The following is a 20424-nucleotide window of genomic DNA, read 5'->3' on the forward strand; positions in this document are numbered from 1 at the left end:
GGCATCCACTGGGTACTCAATGTTTGTTCGCTACTAAATTCCAATTGCAGACACATTTGCTAAACAAGAATAATGATCATTGCACAATTATAACCTTAATGAGAGGTCTCTGCCACCTGGCATACAGACGTGGTACTTTTCTATTTAGTCTACATGCTGTGTGGTTCTGTCATGAGTTTTGGCCTGTTCAGGGCTTGTGCCGCATGAGCAAAGCATATCCGGCCATCAATGCTTCGCCCTCAACGGAGTCTCTGGGGAAAGAGACTAGTCTGTAAACCGGCGCGAGGTAACATTCCCTGCTCACAAGGCTTGCAATAGCCCAGGCTTGACTTTTGCTTGAAAGACAAGGCAGGACTGGTACCCAAGTCATCAAGATGGCAATACCACTATCTGACCAAGTCAAGCCTTCATGTGGCTTTCAAGACCATTGCCAACGCTAGGAGCTATGCTGCTGCGGTGCGACGTCTGACTTGATATTCTCCGGCGAAGTCAGGTCAGCTACCCGACCGTCTTCGCGCCGACATTTCGTAGAGGGCGCTGGATTAACTTGAGGCTCACTAGGCCCAAGCTGCCAAGAAAGGTATACGTGAATATGCGTCCTGGAGACGTCTGTTCTCGCATCTTGTGCAACGGTGTTCGACCTATGCAGAGCATAATTGATTTCGCCAATGTCGACATCGACTCTCGGAAGTGGACTTCTTCTGGGTGGACTCGTAGACCAGGCGACCTCCATGCTCAATTCATGCCAATCAGAAATCCACATGCAGCAGCAGCAGCAGAGTGTTCTGGCAGCACTGAAGCCCAACTCTTGTTTCTGCTCCAGCTGTTTGAATGCTAGCAGGCGCATTCGTTCAGCGTTGATAATCGTTCAGGCGCAGAAAGCCTGCAATCTCCTGGCTGAAAACCGAAAGGCCCATCCATCTTCGAAATTTTTCCTGAAGGAGAAGAGCGCACCCAGAGGATCTTCCAGCCGCAGATGGGAAGACTGTGGTATGAACGTCAGATAGCTCGTTTATCCTTGCGTCCCGTATTACTAACTGTCCTCAGCGAGTCTCCAGACTCGGATTTGATAGTTGAGGCCGTCGACCATAAACATTATAACTATTGAAAGCGTTAGCCTTGAAATCCAGTCCCTGATCATCTGCTTGGTACCCACAAATAAACATAGGAATGGACATTGCGATCCATGATTTCTTTCCTCGTTTGCGCCAGGAGTATCTGCAACTCGTTCGGATCTCTGCCTAACAAGCCGACCGCACCCCTCTCAAACCCGGCTGACGAGTATTGCAAGAAGTTGGCGACTTCTAGAGCACCGATGGTTTTCAGCCTTTTCTCTTTCGGCCAACGATTGGTGGGTATCTTGAAAATTCTTTCGCGGACATCCTCAAAGCCTCGGGCCTCAAAGTAGGTCTTCCACTTCTTAGCGGCGTGCCCATCTATGCCCATTGCTTCGGCTATCTGGAAATGCATCCTGCTCATCTCTCGATAGCAAGACTCTGGAGGACAAGTGCCGTCATCACAGTTGACCTGGGGAACAGTGACGGCCAGCTCCAGGTACCCACCGGGTAGAAGATGGTCGTATGCTTGGGAGATGAGTCCTGGCCAGTCACGGATTGCAAAAATGAGCTCCCTGCCGTGGATCAGATCATATCTCGCCTTAGGGTACATCCACTCTGACTCGACGTCGAGGATTTCGAACGACAGGTTGGGCGGCACCCAGTTTGGCTGGACGGCTGCAAGGTCGACTCCAATGACCGAAGCCGATGGGTAGGTGTCGGCCATTTGTATTGCCCAAGTTCCATTACCTGTTCCCAGGTCGAGGATATTCTGAGGCTGTGCAGTCATCGGCGCAAGATGAAGTCGGCCTTCATACAGTAACAGGATCTTGCAGTGCTGCAGGTCATTCCGCTCCTGTTCTTGCTCGTCGATGGGAAGTCCATAGAAATGTTGTCCATATGCGGCATATCTCCGGCCGTACACTTCAATACCTTCCCGAATCTCACTCGCTATACTGTTGTCATGTCAGCGTGTCTTCCAAGGTGCTCAGGAGCAGTCACGGACCTCGTTACGTAGCTGGTGGTTGTGGACTGCGCATCGAACGCTTCGTCGGAGAAATTATCGTCTGCTTCCATCTCTTCCATGAATTCGCGATCGGGCGCACTCTCTTTTTCCGTGTGCTACAAGTGCCTCTCCAAGTTGTAGATAAAGACGAAGGACAATGAAGGGAAACAGAGAAGCGGGGAACGATGTACTTACTGTTCGCCCAGCCAGAAGAGGGTACGCAAGGAAGGTTGCAACGTGGTTCTCGCTCGCTTCTACTGAACTATTGTAGGAACGAACATCCACGTGGCGGGCTCCACTCGCAGAGCGCGAGACATTTGATGGAGGGAGGCCCGGGAGGGAGATTTGGGAGATCTCATGCTTGAGGGCGAGTGATGAGAGTTACCGCACCTCGCTTAGTGTGTGGGAAGTCCACGAAGTCACATACTACCCACTGTTCCCGGGTGGTCTGAACCCCGGTGAGATACCAGTTGATTAGTCCATGTAGGATTTTCAAGGCCGAGAAGTCCTCGGTCAGCGACTCAGATAGGCCCTAATCGAACCAACCACGGGGGAAACTGGATGCGCAATCCTTGGTAGGTGGTAGATGAGCTCGGTTGACATTTTTGGCGTGGATTTTGGGCCTTGTTGCGACAGTGGCTTGATGGAATACCACGTGGTGATCTCGCCCGGACCTTCTGCTGAACAGTGATGTACGTGATGTACCCTGAATGCCTGTGCCGAAATCGACGATGGTCGATCACAGATAAAGCACGCCGCACAGAGCCTGTGTGTATTTTGCCGATCCAACTGTTCCATTGACAGGCTGTGCAGGCTTGGGTTTGATTCAGGCGCCAAGTGAGCTGGTTCCATTTGTTGAAGTTCTGCATCTCGGAGCGGCACCACTGCCATGAGGGTGCCTAACACAGAACGCCGTAGGTCCAGAGGAAGCCTGGTGCTTATCTAGTGAGCCCACCGGGAGCGCCGTAGACAATGCACAAGACTGAGCCTATCACCACTGATGCCACCCATTGTGCTGGACAGGGTTTGGTCTATCCCGATATGATAATATAATCTTCACAGAGCTCCATCTTGAAGAGTCGACGGCTGTGCAGGTTGGGAAGCCACCTATTTCATCTTCAGGAGACTTGAGAACTCATGGCATCTTATATATCTTGACCGCCTCCAATTAATGCAATAGTTCATGATACGAGTCACATTTAAGACAAGAGCAAATCCTCTCCGGAGTACGAACATATGTCCCTTGCTTTTTCTTACATCCCTGCAAGACGCCCATGCTAGGTGCAGCTCTAGGCGATGAAACCCACCTCTTTTACCCATGCCCGCCAGAAATCATTGGCTGTGAACTTCACCATCAATAACTGCTGTTCTTCGCTTCCAGGCACGGCGCCAGTCGGAGGACGAGTTCACTGTAGGGAGCATGAATGCAGACAGCTGCAGCAATGCATACCTTAGTGAGCTGTCGATTGACATGACAGCTTCCAGTGCTACTGCCGACACCTCCTGTCACCTCCTGTAGCTCCCACCTGCAGCGAGGCAGGCTAAATATTGCACCCGCCAGTTATGGAATCGCGGATTGCGGCCATCTTTTCCTCTGTGGTTCCCGGTGCCCATTATCTCTCGTATAACTCGAGTCGACGAGAAATTGGAAACAATGTCTTCACCTACGCAGAATGATGGCGACAAGCTGCAACAGCTGGTTCAGCAGCTCTCCGAAGTCGCAAAGGGCTATGACCCAAGTCCAGGTGCTGCGGGCTACATCTCGCGGACAAGCGTCTCGCATGTAGCTAAGGAGATTGTTCGACTCATGATGGCTCCTTCTGACATGTCTATGCATCATGCTGCGAATGTATGCCAGTCTCGGAATCCCCAGTCCAGGTATTGACTGTCGCCAGATGCTGGAAATCGTGGCTCTCCGGACCATGCTGAGCCTAGGTGTGCTTGGAAAAATCCCTGATGAAGGTTCAATATCACTGGCCGATCTGTCAAAGGCGACCAACGTTCAAGATTCCCTTTTGGAACGCATGCTTCGAATGCTCGTTGGCACAGGATTCCTTGACCAGACGCCCGAGTACGAGTACGTCCATACGAAGTTCTCGAGAGCATACATCCAGGTACCCGGGCCTGGATATTTCTTCCAATTCTTGTAAGTCCTTTGACTCGCTTCGCCGGCGTTCTTCCTGAGTGAAAACCTATAAAAGGAACGACGAATGTCTTTCGACCCTCGTGCACTTCCACCAATACGTCAAAGACCGAGGAGAGGTGCCCGTTCACGAACCCGACGACCCTCTCCGCAATCCCTACACCCACCGCCATGGTCAGGATGGCGTACCAGTCTGGGCCATTATGGCTCAGTTCCCCGACCGTCTGAAAGCATTCCAACTCGGCCTGGCGTCCCAAGAAGACTCGGTCCCGATCATTGGCTTCTACGATTTCTCAAGCCTATACGACCCGGAGGATGACGGGGACAGAGCCACGCTCATCGACCTTGGAGGCGGCCAAGGCCAGTCGATTATGCAAATACTCAAAGCCTTCCCTACTCTCAAGCCGGAGCGGATGATCCTTCAAGACCTTCCTGAACCGATCCAGCAGGCGCAGACCAGCAAATTACTGCCTGATGGAGTACAGGCAATGGTGCATGATTTCTGGACCCCTCAACCCATCAAGGGCGCGAAGGCATATTTCTTCCGGCGTATCATGCACGACTATTCGGATGAGCACTGCTCCAAGATTCTATCACAGATCCGTGACGCAATGGCTCCCGATTCAAAGGTGCTCATTGCCGACATGGTCATGCCCAAGCGTGTGTCTGAAGCTGATCTGCCAGCTGCTGCGATGGACAACTGTGTAATGGTCATGGGAGGTAAGGAGCGTACAGCCGAAGGGTTTAGTAAAATTCTGGAAGACGCTGGGTTGAAGCTGGAAAAGATTTGGCAGAGCAGGGCAGGCGGCGCGGCTGGGAATATTGTCGAAGCCAGGTTGAAGGCGTAGGGCGTTCTCGTGCGCAAGACATTGTTGACGCAAATCCACAGAGAAAGGGACTTTCGGAAGTTAAAGGAAGGCCTCTACTATCATGGTGAAACGGGCTGTTTGACCGGTCAAGTCTTGTCTTTATACCATAGACGATTCGATTTCAATAGCTACAGTCCAGCGCCAACACGTAAAGTCAACATGAACTATCGTTGATCCAATACCTGTATTCTGTCTTTGCTGCAGGCTCTTTCCCGGCCTCCACACAGCTGCCGCCGTCCAACCAATGATCCTGAAACACCAGATGCTATGCCAGTTTGATGCTACTTTACATTATGATCGATCAAGCCTTCTTACCAGACTTGCCGGGCTTCTTTTTCGCCGTCCCATCACCGCCTCCAGCCTTCAGCTTGAGTTTCAACGTCGGCTCGCTGCTCGCATCTCTCGCACCTTTCGTCGGCGTGACTTGGATCGTGTCACCACTGGCGTCTTTCAGAGGACTCTGCTCTCCTTGATCATCCACGTTATTCGTTTCGCGCAGCTTGCTCGGACCACTTCCAGCCTTTTTGTCTTTCTTTCCATCGCCGATTTTCTGCTTTTTCTTTGTAGTGCCCGGACTGTCATCATCTGCCTTTCGCTTGACACCGTTGCTGGTCGGTTTCGGCGAGTTTGCTCGGCTGTCTCGTGGCGTACCGCCAATCTTTGCATTTGCTTCTCTACCGGCAGCACGGTCCTTTTTGAGATAACAGCTTCCGTTCAGGTGCGTGGCGAAGACGTTGACGGACTTCCAGTGGTCGCCAAGATGAGATTCTCGGTTCGGGCATTTCGCAGCCGGAAAGTCGATTTCTTTGAACTCAAAAGAGTCGTTGGGCTGGCCCGAAGCAGGGGTGAGTGGGTCGGAATTTTCAGAAGCCGGCGATGCGGGTTCATTCTTCTTCTTGTTCTTGCCTTTTGCTTGTCCCTTCATTTTGACTCCTTTCTTGCGTTGACCGTGGACGTCATGCTTGTCGAGAATGATCATAGGTTCAGTTTTACAGTACTGTTCATTTGGGTCCGGGACGGGACGCGAGTTGAAGCCGACTCTCGGATACAGAAGTCGACGAAGTCGGCAATTGGGACATCTGATGTACTTGACGGTCTTCATTGGGTTGCCTTTGAGTTGGACTTGTGAGCCTTGCAGCACGGCAGCGTCTGTTTCAATGACTTCTCCCTCATCGGGGGCTTCGCCATTTTGTTCGTCTTCGGCTAGTTTCTTGCCCATTTTCTCGGCACGTTGCTCGATCTCGACGACTGCTGTTTGCATACGAGCTATTTTCTCTTCCTGATGTATGTCGAGGAGTATGTCATGCAGAATGGTTTCAATGGATTGGTCCAACAAGTAAGAGATCTGAACCAGTCAGTATGAATACTTGGGACAAGCGCGAGCCTACGCACTGCTTGCTCCGTGTCGGAGGGAGATAGACTGATGGGTTTGGTGGTCGACATTGCTGGTGGATTCTTTGCTGGTGGTGGAACGTCAGCTGTGATGTCCTCATCTTCATAGAATCGCTTCCACAAGTCGACATCAAGAACACTATTAGGACACAAAGAACCATATGCTCTCGGTGGTGCCATTTTGAGTGAGGCAAAGAAGTAAGAATACAATCCAAGCCTGCAGTCCTCCATACAATGTGACCAACAAGAGTGTACCATGTACTGGAAGAGTCGCTGTAATGGAAGACTTGGAGGACTGTGTGCGCACCGCATGGCACTGTCAAACGCATGATGGGCAGAAAAGACAATAACATCTTGCGTATACTATTCGAACCAGCCCATTCACTTACTATTGTTGTAGTGAACTAGGTGCGTTCACACATGTGCTTTTCTATTCAGCTACCACGACTTTCTGCCGCACCCAGCAATTTTTCTCAAGGGCTAGCTAGCCATGTGTGCTCTTTTTTCTTATTTAAAAAAGGGATGTGGTTTTGATGTTGGAATCTAGCGATTCGTTCAACCCTGTATCGAGAGGCAGGTTTCCGCAACGAAGGACGAAGGTCTCGCAGGAAATCGAAGGGCTCGTGAGGACGAGATTTGTGGCCTCGGCGGCCGGATGGAGAGATATCGGGATTGCAGGGAAGCCCGCGCGTCGCAGCGGCCAGGCGTAACTCTTCAAGCCTATAGGTATAGATATTCTTACAGCCACGCAGCGGTCGCAAGGAGCAGGGTAAACAGGCGTGAGTACAAGTACGATTAAGCGAACAAAGGTGCAAGCAAACGCGGGACGAGTGCAAAAGGTTCATGGAGCCACCACCAGCCTTTGAGGCTTAACGCAGATCCAACTCTTCGATAAGCTACGCCTTAGCGCCGGCACGACCCGCGCTCGCATTACATCGTCGCGTAAAGTGGCTTCCTGTTTCTTCTCCATCTTCCTGAGCCTTGCACTGTGCTTGATTTCTGGTCTACACAGCAGAAGATGGGGGCTAAGATGACGAAAAGAATATGTACCTGTTAAGAGACCCTATGGGCATACCTTGCGAAAAATGCCGCAGGCCACTCTCTTCTCTTACTTTCCCAAACCTACAGCTACCTCCCCTTCCTCGCGTGATCATTCGAACACGAATGGCCAAACGTCCGTTAACGAGAAAGAATCTGCGTCTTGCCTTGCTCCTCTGGTAGCGACGGACAGATTGAACATCATCAGCAAACTAGAAGAGCAGTGTTCCAGCATAGGAACTACAAGTCCGACAGCTCTCGGATCGAGCGTCCAGAACGAAGAGGACGCGGAGTTCAATAGCACGGAAATCGAGCCTGCTTGCAAAACACCTCTCATCAACGCTGGCAAAGGCTTCAGTAACACCGAAAACTTCTCGCAGATCATTACCGTCCCGCATCTCCCAGAAGCCATCATCACCCCAATCCAGCAATCACATCTTCCAGCCATTCAACGTCTGACCAGCACTACTCTACCTGTACACTACAGCCAATCATTCTTCACATCGACCCTCACCGATCAGGCTGTAGCCCAGTCGTCACGGGTCGTTCTCTACTCCTCAGCGCCTGTGGGTTGGATCAGATGTCGTCTGGAGCCCTGCTCGCCAAACACTGACACGTCGATCGCTAGGCCAATGCCGTCCCAGATCTACATACATGCGCTGGCTCTTCTGGCGCCATACAGGAGCCTGGGACTGGCCACGATCTTGCTGGACATAGTTTTGTCGACTCCGATCGCAATGAGTCCAGAAATGACCTGCATTTATGCGCACGTCTGGGAGAAGAACGAGGATGCATTGGAGTGGTATGCGAAAAGGGGCTTCAAGCGCGTTATATTTTTCGAGCGATACTACAGAAAGCTTAGGCCTGGCGGAGCGTGGGTTGTACGAATGGAGCTGAACGGACCCCGAAGCCATCCGTGAAGGTGATGAACATGAATACCCGCTCAACACCCCCTCTTGGAAGAAGCCTGTGGCTCACAGTCTCCTGAACCGACAGCGTTCCAATTCGACGGTTCAGAGACGAAGTGGCAGGAAAGGCAGCCCACCTAAAGCTTTTGGCCATGCATGCCCAACGGTGTTCCAATATAAGCAAGTCACGCGATCACGAATGACGACGTACAGAAGCTTCGCTGAGACGGTGTGCCAGCCACGGCAAGTCCAGAAAAGCTCACGCTGTCGGCTCGAGCTCGCTCACGAAGCAAGCAACCAGCATGTTCGGTTCCGAGCGCTCACAGCATCGGACGAAGCAGGATAACTTGAGAGCGGAGGGTGTCGGGTGAAGAGAAAGAGTACTGCGGTAGTTGGAAAGAATATCCGGCCATTCTGTCCCATTCTCTCTAGGTATATACACAGTTTTTCGTTCCTCTGCGAGCCGGGCGAACCATCCTGCGTCCCAGGAACGTCTCATAGTACTGAAGCAACATAATTCTCTTCCATTTGCCGGACCGCCCGCTTGAAAACTTCCACCTCTTTCCAACAATCGAGTGGTTTCCGGTCGTTTATCCGCAAGCAAGAAATAACATCTTGTCTCCTGTCGCACGGTTAATCAGACGTGGTCCTTGATGCTTTTGCTTTCGCGCAAGTGGTTATACATACGCCGACTCCACCTCGTTCGGCAACTCCTTCAGCACTTTCCTCTGGCCGAGTGTCTGTTTTAACTTTTCAATCTCTTGCTGCACTTTTGCCGAGGTCTGGGACTTCCTCTGTTTCTCGTCGCTACTTTCTAGCAGGTCTTTGGGAGATATGGAGGGGATTTGTAGCAGCGAGTGCTCTGAGGAGTCTGAGGAGCCGGTCTGCTCATTTGCGGCGGTGATCTTCTTCCGGGCTTCTTCGAGAGCGGATGACTCGTGGTTTCGGATCTTCTCGAGCTCGGCAGCTACACGCTGGGCGATGTGGAGCTCTAATGTCTTTGCGCGGGTGGAATTGGTCTGTAGAGTTGAGAAATCGTGAGCATGTCTGTCCCAGTAGCAGTCCTGGCACAAGGGGCTTCGGGACATACCTCTGCGGATGCTTGTAGAGAGTCGATGAGCCTGTAAAGCTACGTCAGCCATGTCTGGCAAGTGTGATCGGGAGGAGCATACTCTTGTGAGAATTGTATGGGCGTATCGCTGGCAAAAACATGCTTGGTTGACTCGTCCGGCTTGGACTGACCTGCACCCATAGTTGTGGTCGCGCTCGAGACGACTTCAAATATCGTCCCCGGTAGAATAGCTTTATGACATATCCTTGACAAGCGCAGTAGGTGGACGGTAGCGGCCTTCGAGGTTTCGGAGGGTTGTTGTCACTCCGCGAAAGCTCCAATGCTTTGCTTGGTCGCGGAAAATTTCGGTTACTGTGGTCCGCACCAGCCAGCAACGGCGGAGCATTCAGTTAGTAGTTGGCATATCGACGCTCCCACCCAGCTCCAAGACGTCCTGTCGCTTGTCCGTCCATTGTTGCAACACACTTCTCCCTCGATATCAGTGCACTTCTGACCTCAATGCAGCAGATTCTGCCATCCACATGGCGCAGGTACGACAATCACAAAAACCGAGGTAGAAGAGCCTTTGATTCACGCACTTCACTTGCTTCTCCAGAAGGCTGGACAACGTAACTACTCATGGATGCCATATTCCTTGCCCTGTCCAACGGCAAACCTGTCCATTAGAGGTCAAGAGTACGCATACAATCCCCTCTGCCATCTCTCTGCAGTGACCTCCCGTTCTTTCCGCGTCCTTCCACTGTCTAGTATCCCCCAGCACCAGAATCATTCAACCTTGCCGTTCTACAGTGGTAAACGCCGCCCTCTCACCCTTTATGTCTTCCAATGCGGTCACAGTCTTAACCACTCTTGCCGGACTTCCCATCGCAACACTCCAATCGGGGATATCCCTACTCACCACGCTCCCGGCCCCAATCGTACAACCCTTACCGATCGTCACGCCGGGCAAAATGACCGTGTGCCCTCCAATCCAGCAATCATCCCCGATCGTGACTCGACGCGCGAACTCGATGTTCTCCCTCCTCGAAGCGACTTCAGTCTCGTGCGTCGCGGCGAAAATGCTTACGAAGGGGCCCAGCATGACCCGGTCGCCGATCGTAACCAGGGAACAGTCGAGAATCACTAGACTAATCCCCCATTCGAAAAGCCGTCAGTCGACGCCTATGGGCAAACCACGGGCTGATCCATGCAAAAATAGGAAGATAGAAAACGTAGAGAGCCACTCACTTGACACCAGCATAAAACCTCTCACCCAAAAGTACATTACATCCATAGTCCAGGTAGAAAGGCGGCTCGATGAACGCGTCGTCTCCCACACGTCCCAGAATCCCCTGGAGCATCATGTACCGTGTCTGCCCTGCCTGTTGCATCGTCGACTCCGGGTCATCGAGGCCAGGAAATTCGGTGTTGTACCGGTGACACCATTTTCGCGCGCGCCAGCGGGACGATTCGAGTTCAGGTACGAATGAGTTGTACAACATGCCCGAGATCATCCTCTCATAGTCCTCGCACCAGGGGATATGGTCGAGGCCCTTGGCGATATGAATAAGCTCTTGGTCTTTCTCTGTCGCCGCCATCGTGATTGTCTTCCCTGCTTTCTCAGGATGGACTTAGCAATGATCGACCAGCTTCCCTCGTGGGTCGCGATGGCCGTGTCAATGCTTCAAAATGCGTGATAACGCCTACGGCGAGCCAGAAGCAGGCCCTTCTACCCCCGACCTGGAGAAACAATTTTGTAATCGAAGCAAGAGAAGATGATTCGGGGCGAAATAGAGTCAGAACAGATAGACAGGGACTGACACAATATATACAACCGTTCCATGTCGGCAAGCGGCTACGATGCTCGTCGGAATTCACCAATTAGGAAATCTATCCATCCCCGATGGCATTTCGACAACAACGACGTCGAGATTATTGCAGACGACATTCGACATTCATTCCAGCGCTATGAGCGGAGGAGCAACATCATATACACGCTCACCTTTTGAGCCTCAAGCATATTAAAACGTGGGCGCTTTTCTATCTGCGTAGTACTTTACAAAACCCAATGCTGAAAAGCTGTCGCCAATACCTCTTCCTGGAATTGCTTCCAATAATATGCACGAAAAGCCCTGGGTACCAGTCCGCATCCAATGTATGTCCTGATCACAACAATCTTCTCCAAGAATGATCAGCGAATGTACACGAGACGTTGAGCGAGCTGCTCAAGCCCAAAAATACTCGGTATGTTACAGTCCAATTCTCTTATCAGAGACCGGCATCTTTGAGACTCTTCTCGATACCCTTCTTCTTCTGCGCGTCTAGCACAACGAGATCTCGCTCCTTCAAGACCGCTTCAAGAGTGTCGACAACCTTGTAGAAGCTGCTGGCTGCTCCCTTCTCTTGTGTGAATTTCAGAATGCTCAGATTGGCTTTCCGACCATGTTCGAGGACAGAATATAGGTAGGCGTGGAAATGTACCGGCTTGAGCTGGAGATCTAGGTTCATGTTAGCACAGCCTGCAACCGCCCGGGCAAAACTCACAATTCGATGCGTCCACGCGACCACGAACTACATCTCCACCCGTTCTGCGCTCCGAAATTACATCTTTGATCCCGTATTTTCGCCATTCCTTGAGTATCTTGAGGAGCTCTTTCCTAGCTTTGCCCTTGCTGATCTGAAGACAAATAACGCGAGTTGCTGGCTTGATGTGGAAGAATTTGGCAAACCAATTTTGATTGATCTCAATGGGACCAAGGGCAGCCGCCGCTGCAGCAGCGTCAACACTCGTTGCTGGAGGAAAGCACTTGCGAGCCGTAGCCTTGTCGTCACCAGGTTCGTTGGTAATTTCATCTCTTGTCTCCGAGTCTGTCGCACTAGATAGATCCCGAACAATGCGATGTTCGACCACGGTAGTGTTCGATAAGTTGTCCTCAGCTTTCGACTTACCGAACATCTTCTGGAACCAGCGTTTTTTCTTCTCGACGTTCAACTCGATGTCACCTGATTCGGGCTCACTATCCTTACCCCTTGAAGGGATCGAGGAATGCGTCGACTCACTCGGTTGAACAACCTCGGAAGCCCGAGAGTCGACACTTTGCTTGACTTCTCCTGTAGAATGTATAGCTTCCAGTAAATCATGCCCTCCCGAACCACGTTTACCAAGCCATGACCACTTTCGGGGAGCCTTCTTCGGAGACGCTGGGTCTTCCTCGATTGTGTCCAGTCCCGTCTTTGTATAGAGGCGTTGGTCGTAGCCAACACGCTCATTTTGAGCATCTGTCATATTGACTGGTCCACCCCTCAATGAGTTGATCGGCATTGCCTTGTTTTTCCGAACCTTGAGAGGCTCGAGTCGAGCTAGTGGCGACGTTGGATCGGGAGTAACTAGACGAATGGTATTTTCCTGGCGGGCATAAGGTGTTTTGAATTTTAGAGGATCGGAAGCTGCTCGATTCTTTTCACGGCCACGCTTGAGGTCTTCCATTGTGTTTGTAGGCGAGATATTTCCCTGGCGGCCAGTGATAGTGCCTTGAGTGGGATCGGAGGCGGCTCGTTTATCCAGACTCAGTTGCTTGTCAATTTCAGCATCGATTCGGTTGTCCAGAGCGGCAAGAATCTCATTCAACACAATTTTGTCAGCATCGCCCCAAGTTTCGATGATCTTGTGGCGACGGCCGATCAACTCTTGAAGCACCGGTGTTGCCGGCAGAGGGCGATTTCGGATGCTCTCGAGCACTCCACGATTGTGCGCCGATATTGACGTGGCCGAAGAATCCAGAGGCACTTGTGGACTTGCGTCGCTCATCGTAGTAGACATAGAAGATCGATTGAAGGCCTCTTCGCAAATCTTCCCTAACTCAGCACTCACTTTACGAGTCTCATCCTTCCAGTAATGACTGGTAACACGAGTCTTCTTAATATCCATCTCTGAGCTCGATTTTCGAGGCTGGTACGGCTGAGAGGGCGTAGCTAGACTAGGTGTGCTCTGTGACTCGGTTCTTGGATCACTCGAGCTGCGAGTTTGAGGCCGGTCACTTGAGCCACTGTCATAGCGCACCCTAAGATTGGTGTTCGCACGTCCGTAGGAGGTCTGGCGTCGATGGAGAAAACTGACTTGCCGCTTATAGCTTAACGACTTCCTGATTCCGGGCCGACGTCTAGTGCTGGTGGAAAGGGAGCTCTTAGATGTCGCTGTCGAATATGATGCTCGCTTCTTCTGAATGATCCGTTCAAGGTCTTCAGACGTGAAGCTTGGCAGAGCGGGCACATCGTTGTCCTGGATTCGATCTAGTGCTCTATGTCTGACGCTTCCGGCTGAACTGCCTGGTCGGTGTCGGACAACGACTGTAGTAGAATCGGGGTTGGCTTCAGTAATTGGTGTTCTGGAAGCTCGATAAGGGTCATAGCTGCTTTGCGTGGCCTTGCTGGCTGCTGTTGCTGGGTTTTTGTAATAGCTATCGCGATGGGTAGCTTCATCACTTATGATTGAGAACTGGGAAGCACGGCGATTGTGACCACGGCCGTTCGCAGCTCGCTTGTTTGACTTTGGCGCCGGTCTGCTGACGTGGTGATAATCACTTGCCGAATACTGAAGAGGCTCGCCAGGATAGTTTTCAAGTTGGTCTTCCCTAAACTTGATCAATGCCCAGTAGAACAACTTCTCATGGTTCGGTTCTTCACTAAGAAGTCTCTTCACAAGCTCCTCAGCCTTCAGCCCGTGCCACAGAGTAGAGAGATTGCTTAATATCTCTTGGTCGATGTCGGAGCGCTTTGTGATACGTTTGGTCTGCGCTTCAATACTCAGTGGTGGAGCAGGACCGATCAGAGCATCGGGTGCAACCAGGCTTGCGTGATACTTTTCATACTTGCGCAGAAGTGGGTGAGGCCAGATATGGTCCATGCTGATCCTCTTCTCTGGTCGCTTCTGCAAGATTCGTTGGATAAGATCTGAAGCTTCGATACTCAGATTTGGGGGTAGGTAATATTCTCCTTTTTTGACGAGACGGAGTGTATTCTGGACTGTGCCGCCATCGAAAGGCAGAAAGCCGTTGAGCATGGCAAAGAGGATGATTCCGGTGCTCCAGATGTCAGCCATATCACCTCTGTATTGCTGGCCGAGAATGATTTCAGGTGCGGCATAGTGTGGACTTCCGCATGAGGTGTTGAGCCAGGTCCCGTTCGGTTGGAGTGCTGCCATTCCGAAATCTGCCAATTTGATATTTCTCTCACTATCGAGCAGGATGTTTTCGGGCTTGAGATCTCGATGACAGATGTTGAAGCGGTGACAGTATGACAAGCCTGCAATGATCTGACGGAAGAGTCTGACTGCTTCTCCCTCAGGTAGTGCTCCATTGCTTGAGACGTAGTCAAAGAGTTCACCACCAGAGACATACTCTAGGACAAGATACAGCTCGCCACGATTTTCCCAGATATCGTAGAGATTGATGATATTGGGATGTGCAATTAGCTTCATAATGACAACCTCACGTTCAATCCCAAAGGGCATTGTACGTGGGCCTGCTGCAACCATGGCCGTGGTGTCTTCTTTGTCCATACGAGCCATACTCGCACTTTGGACCAACGCAGCTGATTTTTTGGACACGATTTTGACTGCCGCGACTTGGCCTGTCATCGAATGTTTCGCTAGACGAACTCTTCCAGTCGCTCCCTTTCCTAGAGTCTTACCCAGTTGCCATGGGCCAACATGAGTCTTTCTTTTGCCTTTTCCAGCGCCTGATGAGTTTGTGGAAACATGCGAGTCTCGTTTGGCCTCAGCCGCGACCTCATTAGCAATGGTAGATATGCGTTTGTTTTCAATCGCAGAGATTTTACCGACCACCTTTTCCCGGACTGACAAATTGGCTTCAGGCTTCAGAGATTCATGGTGGGGTAGTCGAGGCGAGGAGGAACCGCAGCGAGGTGCCATATTTCGTGGATGAGGGGCACTCGTAGGATGTCCTCTGGCTTGAGTCTCGCCCAGAACATTTCTCTTGACAAGGATCTTCTCATTCTTAGAATGGTTGGTTGTGGTGTTTCTGGCTGTGTGATCAGAGACGTTCTGAGGTGTGGACATCTTTGCCGTCATGGCCCAGACAATCCTTCACTTTCACCAGCAGGTCCGGCCAAGTGACAGCTTTGTGAAAGTCAGTCAAGGTCACAGAAAGCTTCACGGCCAAGGAGCACCTACCTTTCAGCATTCAGTAGGGGTATAGTAATGGAATATCGGGAGAGCATTCGTGGTGATATGTCCAACTATGATGCGCGGTGATTTTGAAAAGGAATATTCGGCGCAGTTGACGCGATAGCGGTGTTGACCCGATTCTGCCGTTCCCTCTCAGACCTTGATCCTCTGCGAGGGCCAAACGGCCACGGCTTCACCCAAACCACGCTTGTTCTCCTCACCTTGTGCACAACGCTTTTCGAATGACATATATGTCTGAATGGCCTCCACCGATCCAGGAACTAGGAGAGGTTTATGTTGCCGAATTCCGGTTTTTCTTGTCCACATCCGAATAGGATCGGGCCTGGCTGAGGAATGCTGACGCACTGGGCATTGAAGAATGCTGCTTTGGGTAAGTCCAAAAGGAGACCAAAACCAAAAAGGGCGCAAGAATCCAAAAAAGAACGACTTGCAGAAGCGAAGAATCCTCAACCTCGTCTTGTTCGCATGGTCATCGAGGTAGATGGAGAGCGGAGAGAGGTTGCCCAGTGAGTTGAGATGTCTTCTTTTGTGGCAGGCACCATTCTCTCGGCGTTGCTCTTTCGTCGACGACATCATCGCGCGTGCGACGTGAAAGAACGAAGTATGTTATTGTCGATGAGCACGGAAGGAAGAGATGTGATCGAGACTATACCTACCTTGCCGTGCGTCTGGAAGCGCTCCTTGAACAATCCTGCGTGGATTGCTTCCATCTGAACTATGCTGTCCGACGTCTGAAAGCAGCCAGTAAGTGTCACAATGCACGCCAATGTCCGTTTGCGGACACGACATAGTGTTACTGAAGTTGCCTACTTATTATGGTAGATTCACAAGTCAACATCTCTTTGTCGTCAATGAATCAGCTAGAAGGCCATATATTGAGCTGTCTGCCGTCTGCCGTTGTTTGGTCCAGGTCGGAACGGAAGCTACAGACATCCGAAAGCTCACCCATCAGCCAACGTCACCTCGCCCTTCAGGAGCACACGCACTAACTAATGTCGTTAATAGTGGCCTGAGTGGAACAGAACTGTGGAAGCTAGAGCTCATCAGGGCTTAAAGCTAGAGCTCTTTGTGGGGGATCACAGGGATCAAACCATTCAGAAACAGCCCCCATCACCCCCAAGCGTGGCTCGCCTGGAAACGACCGCCACCATCTCCACTAGTAGCCAGTGGTGAGATCGTCGTGCCGCAGTCTTACGTTGACCAGCCTCTTCATTCGGGCTGCCGCGCAACACTCTGCATGTCATAGACTTGACCATCTTCGACTGCACTTGCGAGTACGATACTATTGACTTCTGCCTGGTGAATACTTCAGATTTCCCTCTATTCTTCCACTATACCGTCCATCTGAGAGTTTTCCACACTCTCAACCTCAACTCCGCCATCATGAGAGTCCTCTCAATCCTCTCAGCCGCCGCCATGGCCTCGGCCTTCGTTCTACCCGATCAAGCGACACTCGAATCGCTAGCGATTGAAGAGCAGAAGGTAGATAAGCCTCAAGAGCACCCTTTCTGGAACAGAGTACACAAAGCAGAAACGTTCTGGGAGGATCTCGAAGAAGAATTCACAAAGTTTACACACTGTGCAAAGCACAAGTTCGAAGAGGTGGTCGAGTCGACCCAGGAAACCGCCGTCAAGTATGGCGAACAATTCCACAACGCCTTCGCTGGTGACGCATGGTTAGAAAGTGCAGAACAAGATCTCGACCTGCTAGAGCATCCTCCTCACCATGGTCCGCCACATCATCCTCCAGGCAAGAAGCCCAAGAGACCACACCATCCACCTCATCATGGACCTCCCAATCAGACTGTCTACCAGTTGATCTCAAAGAGCAAATATACTACCAAGCTAGCTGCAGCCATTGATGAGTTCCCGGATCTTGTCGATCTACTCAACGGCACCAAGGCGAATTACACCCTATTTGCGCCGACGGACCATGCATTTGAGAAGATCCCCAAGCATGCCCCCAAGCCACCCAAGGAATTCTTGAAGAAGCTCCTCACCTACCACGTCTCAGAAGAGTTCTACCCTGCAGGGCGTGTTTTGGTCAGCCGTACCATCCCAACAGCCCTTCAGGCCGAATACATTGGCAAGGTCCCGCAACGAATCTCGAGTCAGATCTCATTGAGAGGGCTCACCCTCAATTTCTATGCTCGCGTCGTGGCGATTGATATCTTTGGCACCAACGGCGTCGTTCATGGTATTGATAGCTTCCTGCTTCCTCCTCCAAAGGTGGTTGACATCCTTTCTGCGCTTCCTGGCGAGTTCAGCACCCTCGATCTTGCCCTGGAGAAGACCGGGTTGTTCTCTGCCTTCAACGACACTTCCAGTCACAAAGGAGGCACCCTGTTTGCTCCATCCAATTTTGCCTTTAAACGTCTAGGTCCAAGAATCAATGCCTTCCTTTTCAGCAGATTTGGCCTGAAATATCTCAAGGCGTTGGTGTTGTACCATGCTGGCGACAACATTACTCTATACTCTGACGCCATCTACAAGATTGACACTGACGCACACCCACCACATCATAAGGTACCAAAGGGCTTCATCCATGTCGACATGCCTACTGGCCTGGAGGACAAGAGCTTGAGCATTGATATTGCTCGATACGGTCGGCTCATCACGATGAAGATCAATGGCTTTACTCGCGTCAGCGTTCTTGATGGCATTGCTGCTGACGGCGTTCTTCACATTGTACCCAACGTGTTGATCCCGCCAAAGACCCCCGGTGGTCCAGGTGTGGCAGAGGACAACATGGACCTGGAAGAATTCAAGGCAAGGCTGGCTCCTTTTGTCGAGGAGGAGGAACCACGACACGCTTCATTCTTTATTGCGGAAGACCCCGAACTATGAACGTCGCAATTACCTCCAAGAAGAGTTTGGGTGTTAAAACCATGGGGCACGCGAGCCCTCCAATCATGTATTTAGCGATGTGATATATGACCTGACGATCCTTACTGAGATTTATGCCTCGATTGATGTTGATTGGAGTTTGGGAAATGAACATAGCCACATAGTAGTAGTATTGAGATGCAACTCAATTGACCAACTGACGCATCTTTGTCGAAGTCTCTTCTTGCTTTTGGCCTTTTCCACTACCAGTGAGCCTCAGTGATCTTTTGAGTCACCATGTCATCATCAACGTCGACACCATCCGTGTACCACCGTCCCTGGATTCCTTCTTCAGGCACAGCAACCCCGTCACCATTCCTTCCTAGAACAATATCATTCCCGCTCATCTGTCGCTTTCTCATTTTGCCAGTTTCACGATCATAGGTCCAGTCCTCAAGACCATAGCAGCGCTTCCACTTCATCCCGTCATATCTGTCGCGGTATTCATACCAGAATTGGACGGCGATTTTGTCGTCAGTGAAAGCGAATAGCTCCTTTCGCAGGCGATAATCCGCTTCCTTTTCCCACTTCTTGGACAGGAATTCGATGATCTTCTCAGTGCCTTGGAAGAAATGGTCTCGGTTGCGCCAGATACAGTCGGGCGAGTATCCGTTGGAGACTTGCTTTGGGTTCTGACTGTTCCACATGTTCTGGGCGAATTTGACCTTTTCCCTTGCTGTTTCGAGGGTGAAAGGCGGTTTTAGAGAGGCCATTCCGTCTGATATTCTGAGTGGGCTTATTCTCTGGGACACAAGGTTAAAGGCCCGTCAGCAGCGGGGGAGCTTGCGTCTTTCTATGGTCCGGAAATGAAATACTAAGTACAGATCCAGAGAGAGTGCAGTGACAGCGTCAGAACGGTGCCGTCTTTGGGCATTTTTATACGTCAAGGACCTTGGATGATGCTTCAGGGCTTGAGGGCCATCTTTTCGCCATCTGCACTCGTGTGCCGTGGGGTCCCTCACTCAACTAAGCACTTCCATCCTTGTGCCGCGCCCTGGTGATTGCATCAGAGCTCTCTTTCAATATCCCAGCCCTCATCTAACTCCACCAATAAACATGGTCGGAACTGACTCCATCCTCGCTGCTCAAGCGGCATGACAAACTCTGCAGTGAAATCAACCAGGCTAGCCGGAATTAGGGCATCAAGGCTTCCCGACTTGGAAATCATTGAGCCATAAAGGGGTCAAGGGCGGCAATTGTATTTGCCGCTTCAGAAGTCTAGGGGATAGAGACGCAGACTGGCAGGTCATGCAGATACATAAGTCAGATGGCAAGGGTCCCCGGTGGAAGGGCGCGGAGTCGAATGAAGCGGGAAATCGATCCCTGCCGTGCTTCGCTAAAGCAGCATCAGGAGGAAAAGCGGCATCATTGCTTCTACTGATTGCGAATGAACAGTTGCAGAGGTATGAGATAAGATTAGATCCTTGCCAACATCTGCCGGGAGCCGTCGGTGAACGTGTAGTCAAACCGTGCTTCCTTAGGCACCTTAGGCACCTTAGGCACACAGGATGAAAGAGTTGTGTATCAGAAAGGACCATCTACCGACAAGACAAAAGTCAACCTTCATGTGCCATTCGCGATGAACCTTCAGGACGAGCTCTAGCCAGCCTGCCCCGGACTCAAGACTTAAGCCTGGACATCTGGGGTGTTCTCCACACCCTATTGTCTCTTTTTGTTCGGCCTTTACTTTTCAAGGGGGTTGAACACATGAGAAGGTATAGCTTTGCGTTGGCAAGTCGATCGGGGAGCCGCGGAGAGCAGTCTTGGGGAGATGCCTTGAGCGTGAATTCGCAAGTTAATGTCCAGAGATGCTTTTATCAACAGCGGAACACGGTTCTGAGTTCGATTCCGAAACAATTGATAGATCCTAC

The 20424-nt window shown here is 51.2% G+C and overlaps 9 protein-coding genes across 13 annotated transcripts; 3 read left to right on the forward strand and 6 right to left on the reverse strand.

Annotated features, from left to right (window-relative positions):
• Positions 1–147: 147 nt before the first annotated feature.
• PV05_10601 lies at positions 148–2396 on the reverse strand. Of its 3 annotated transcripts, none has more exons than XM_013457058.1 (4): positions 2257–2396; positions 2062–2187; positions 1157–2011; positions 148–1101 (listed from the first exon to the last, which is right to left on the reverse strand). In XM_013457058.1, exons 2-4 carry the CDS (start codon positions 2139–2141, stop codon positions 1044–1046), a joined length of 993 nt encoding a protein of 330 aa, XP_013312512.1. In that variant the 5' UTR covers positions 2142–2187; positions 2257–2396; the 3' UTR covers positions 148–1043. The 3 variants fall into 3 exon arrangements, with proteins under 3 accessions (XP_013312512.1, XP_013312513.1, XP_013312514.1); XM_013457059.1 differs by having other exon boundaries at positions 148–985; positions 1039–1101; positions 2062–2396; XM_013457060.1 differs by having other exon boundaries at positions 2062–2396.
• Positions 2397–3664: 1268 nt separating this feature from the next.
• Positions 3665–5232, forward strand: PV05_10602 (uncharacterized protein). Its single transcript, XM_013457061.1, has 3 exons — positions 3665–3910; positions 3957–4207; positions 4263–5232. The coding sequence occupies exons 1-3, from the start codon at positions 3716–3718 to the stop codon at positions 5050–5052; spliced, it is 1236 nt and encodes a 411-aa protein (XP_013312515.1). The 5' UTR covers positions 3665–3715; the 3' UTR covers positions 5053–5232.
• On the reverse strand, positions 5187–7289 carry PV05_10603. 2 transcript variants are annotated; one of them, XM_013457062.1, is made up of 3 exons: positions 6855–7289; positions 6466–6533; positions 5187–6418 (listed from the first exon to the last, which is right to left on the reverse strand). In XM_013457062.1, exons 2-3 carry the CDS (start codon positions 6514–6516, stop codon positions 5375–5377), a joined length of 1095 nt encoding a protein of 364 aa, XP_013312516.1. In that variant the 5' UTR covers positions 6517–6533; positions 6855–7289; the 3' UTR covers positions 5187–5374. The 2 variants fall into 2 exon arrangements, with proteins under 2 accessions (XP_013312516.1, XP_013312517.1); XM_013457063.1 differs by having other exon boundaries at positions 6466–7289.
• Positions 7290–7451: 162 nt separating this feature from the next.
• PV05_10604 lies at positions 7452–8946 on the forward strand. Of its 2 annotated transcripts, XM_013457064.1 has the most exons (2): positions 7452–8069; positions 8132–8946. In XM_013457064.1, exons 1-2 carry the CDS (start codon positions 7551–7553, stop codon positions 8363–8365), a joined length of 753 nt encoding a protein of 250 aa, XP_013312518.1. In that variant the 5' UTR covers positions 7452–7550; the 3' UTR covers positions 8366–8946. The 2 variants fall into 2 exon arrangements, with proteins under 2 accessions (XP_013312518.1, XP_013312519.1); XM_013457065.1 differs by having other exon boundaries at positions 7452–8946.
• PV05_10605 (uncharacterized protein) lies at positions 8745–9790 on the reverse strand. The gene is made up of 4 exons (XM_013457066.1): positions 9584–9790; positions 9502–9532; positions 9099–9430; positions 8745–9033 (listed from the first exon to the last, which is right to left on the reverse strand). Exons 1-4 carry the CDS (start codon positions 9661–9663, stop codon positions 8907–8909), a joined length of 570 nt encoding a protein of 189 aa, XP_013312520.1. The 5' UTR covers positions 9664–9790; the 3' UTR covers positions 8745–8906.
• Positions 9791–10046: 256 nt separating this feature from the next.
• PV05_10606 (uncharacterized protein) lies at positions 10047–11239 on the reverse strand. Its single transcript, XM_013457067.1, has 2 exons — positions 10711–11239; positions 10047–10610 (listed from the first exon to the last, which is right to left on the reverse strand). Exons 1-2 carry the CDS (start codon positions 11058–11060, stop codon positions 10253–10255), a joined length of 708 nt encoding a protein of 235 aa, XP_013312521.1. The 5' UTR covers positions 11061–11239; the 3' UTR covers positions 10047–10252.
• A 245-nt stretch (positions 11240–11484) lies between these two features.
• On the reverse strand, positions 11485–16212 carry PV05_10607 (uncharacterized protein). Its single transcript, XM_013457068.1, has 3 exons — positions 15653–16212; positions 12007–15598; positions 11485–11960 (listed from the first exon to the last, which is right to left on the reverse strand). The coding sequence occupies exons 2-3, from the start codon at positions 15548–15550 to the stop codon at positions 11731–11733; spliced, it is 3774 nt and encodes a 1257-aa protein (XP_013312522.1). The 5' UTR covers positions 15551–15598; positions 15653–16212; the 3' UTR covers positions 11485–11730.
• A 681-nt stretch (positions 16213–16893) lies between these two features.
• PV05_10608 (uncharacterized protein) lies at positions 16894–18767 on the forward strand. Its single transcript, XM_013457069.1, has one exon. It carries the CDS (start codon positions 17051–17053, stop codon positions 18512–18514), a length of 1464 nt encoding a protein of 487 aa, XP_013312523.1. The 5' UTR covers positions 16894–17050; the 3' UTR covers positions 18515–18767.
• PV05_10609 (uncharacterized protein) lies at positions 18589–19266 on the reverse strand (the record flags this gene model as incomplete). Its single annotated transcript, XM_013457070.1, has 1 exon — positions 18589–19266. The coding sequence occupies one exon, from the start codon at positions 19264–19266 to the stop codon at positions 18757–18759; it is 510 nt and encodes a 169-aa protein (XP_013312524.1). The 3' UTR covers positions 18589–18756.
• Positions 19267–20424: the final 1158 nt, after the last annotated feature.

Source organism: Exophiala xenobiotica (assembly GCF_000835505.1).
Source record: "Exophiala xenobiotica strain CBS 118157 unplaced genomic scaffold supercont1.6, whole genome shotgun sequence".
NCBI lineage: Eukaryota > Fungi > Ascomycota > Eurotiomycetes > Chaetothyriales > Herpotrichiellaceae > Exophiala > Exophiala xenobiotica.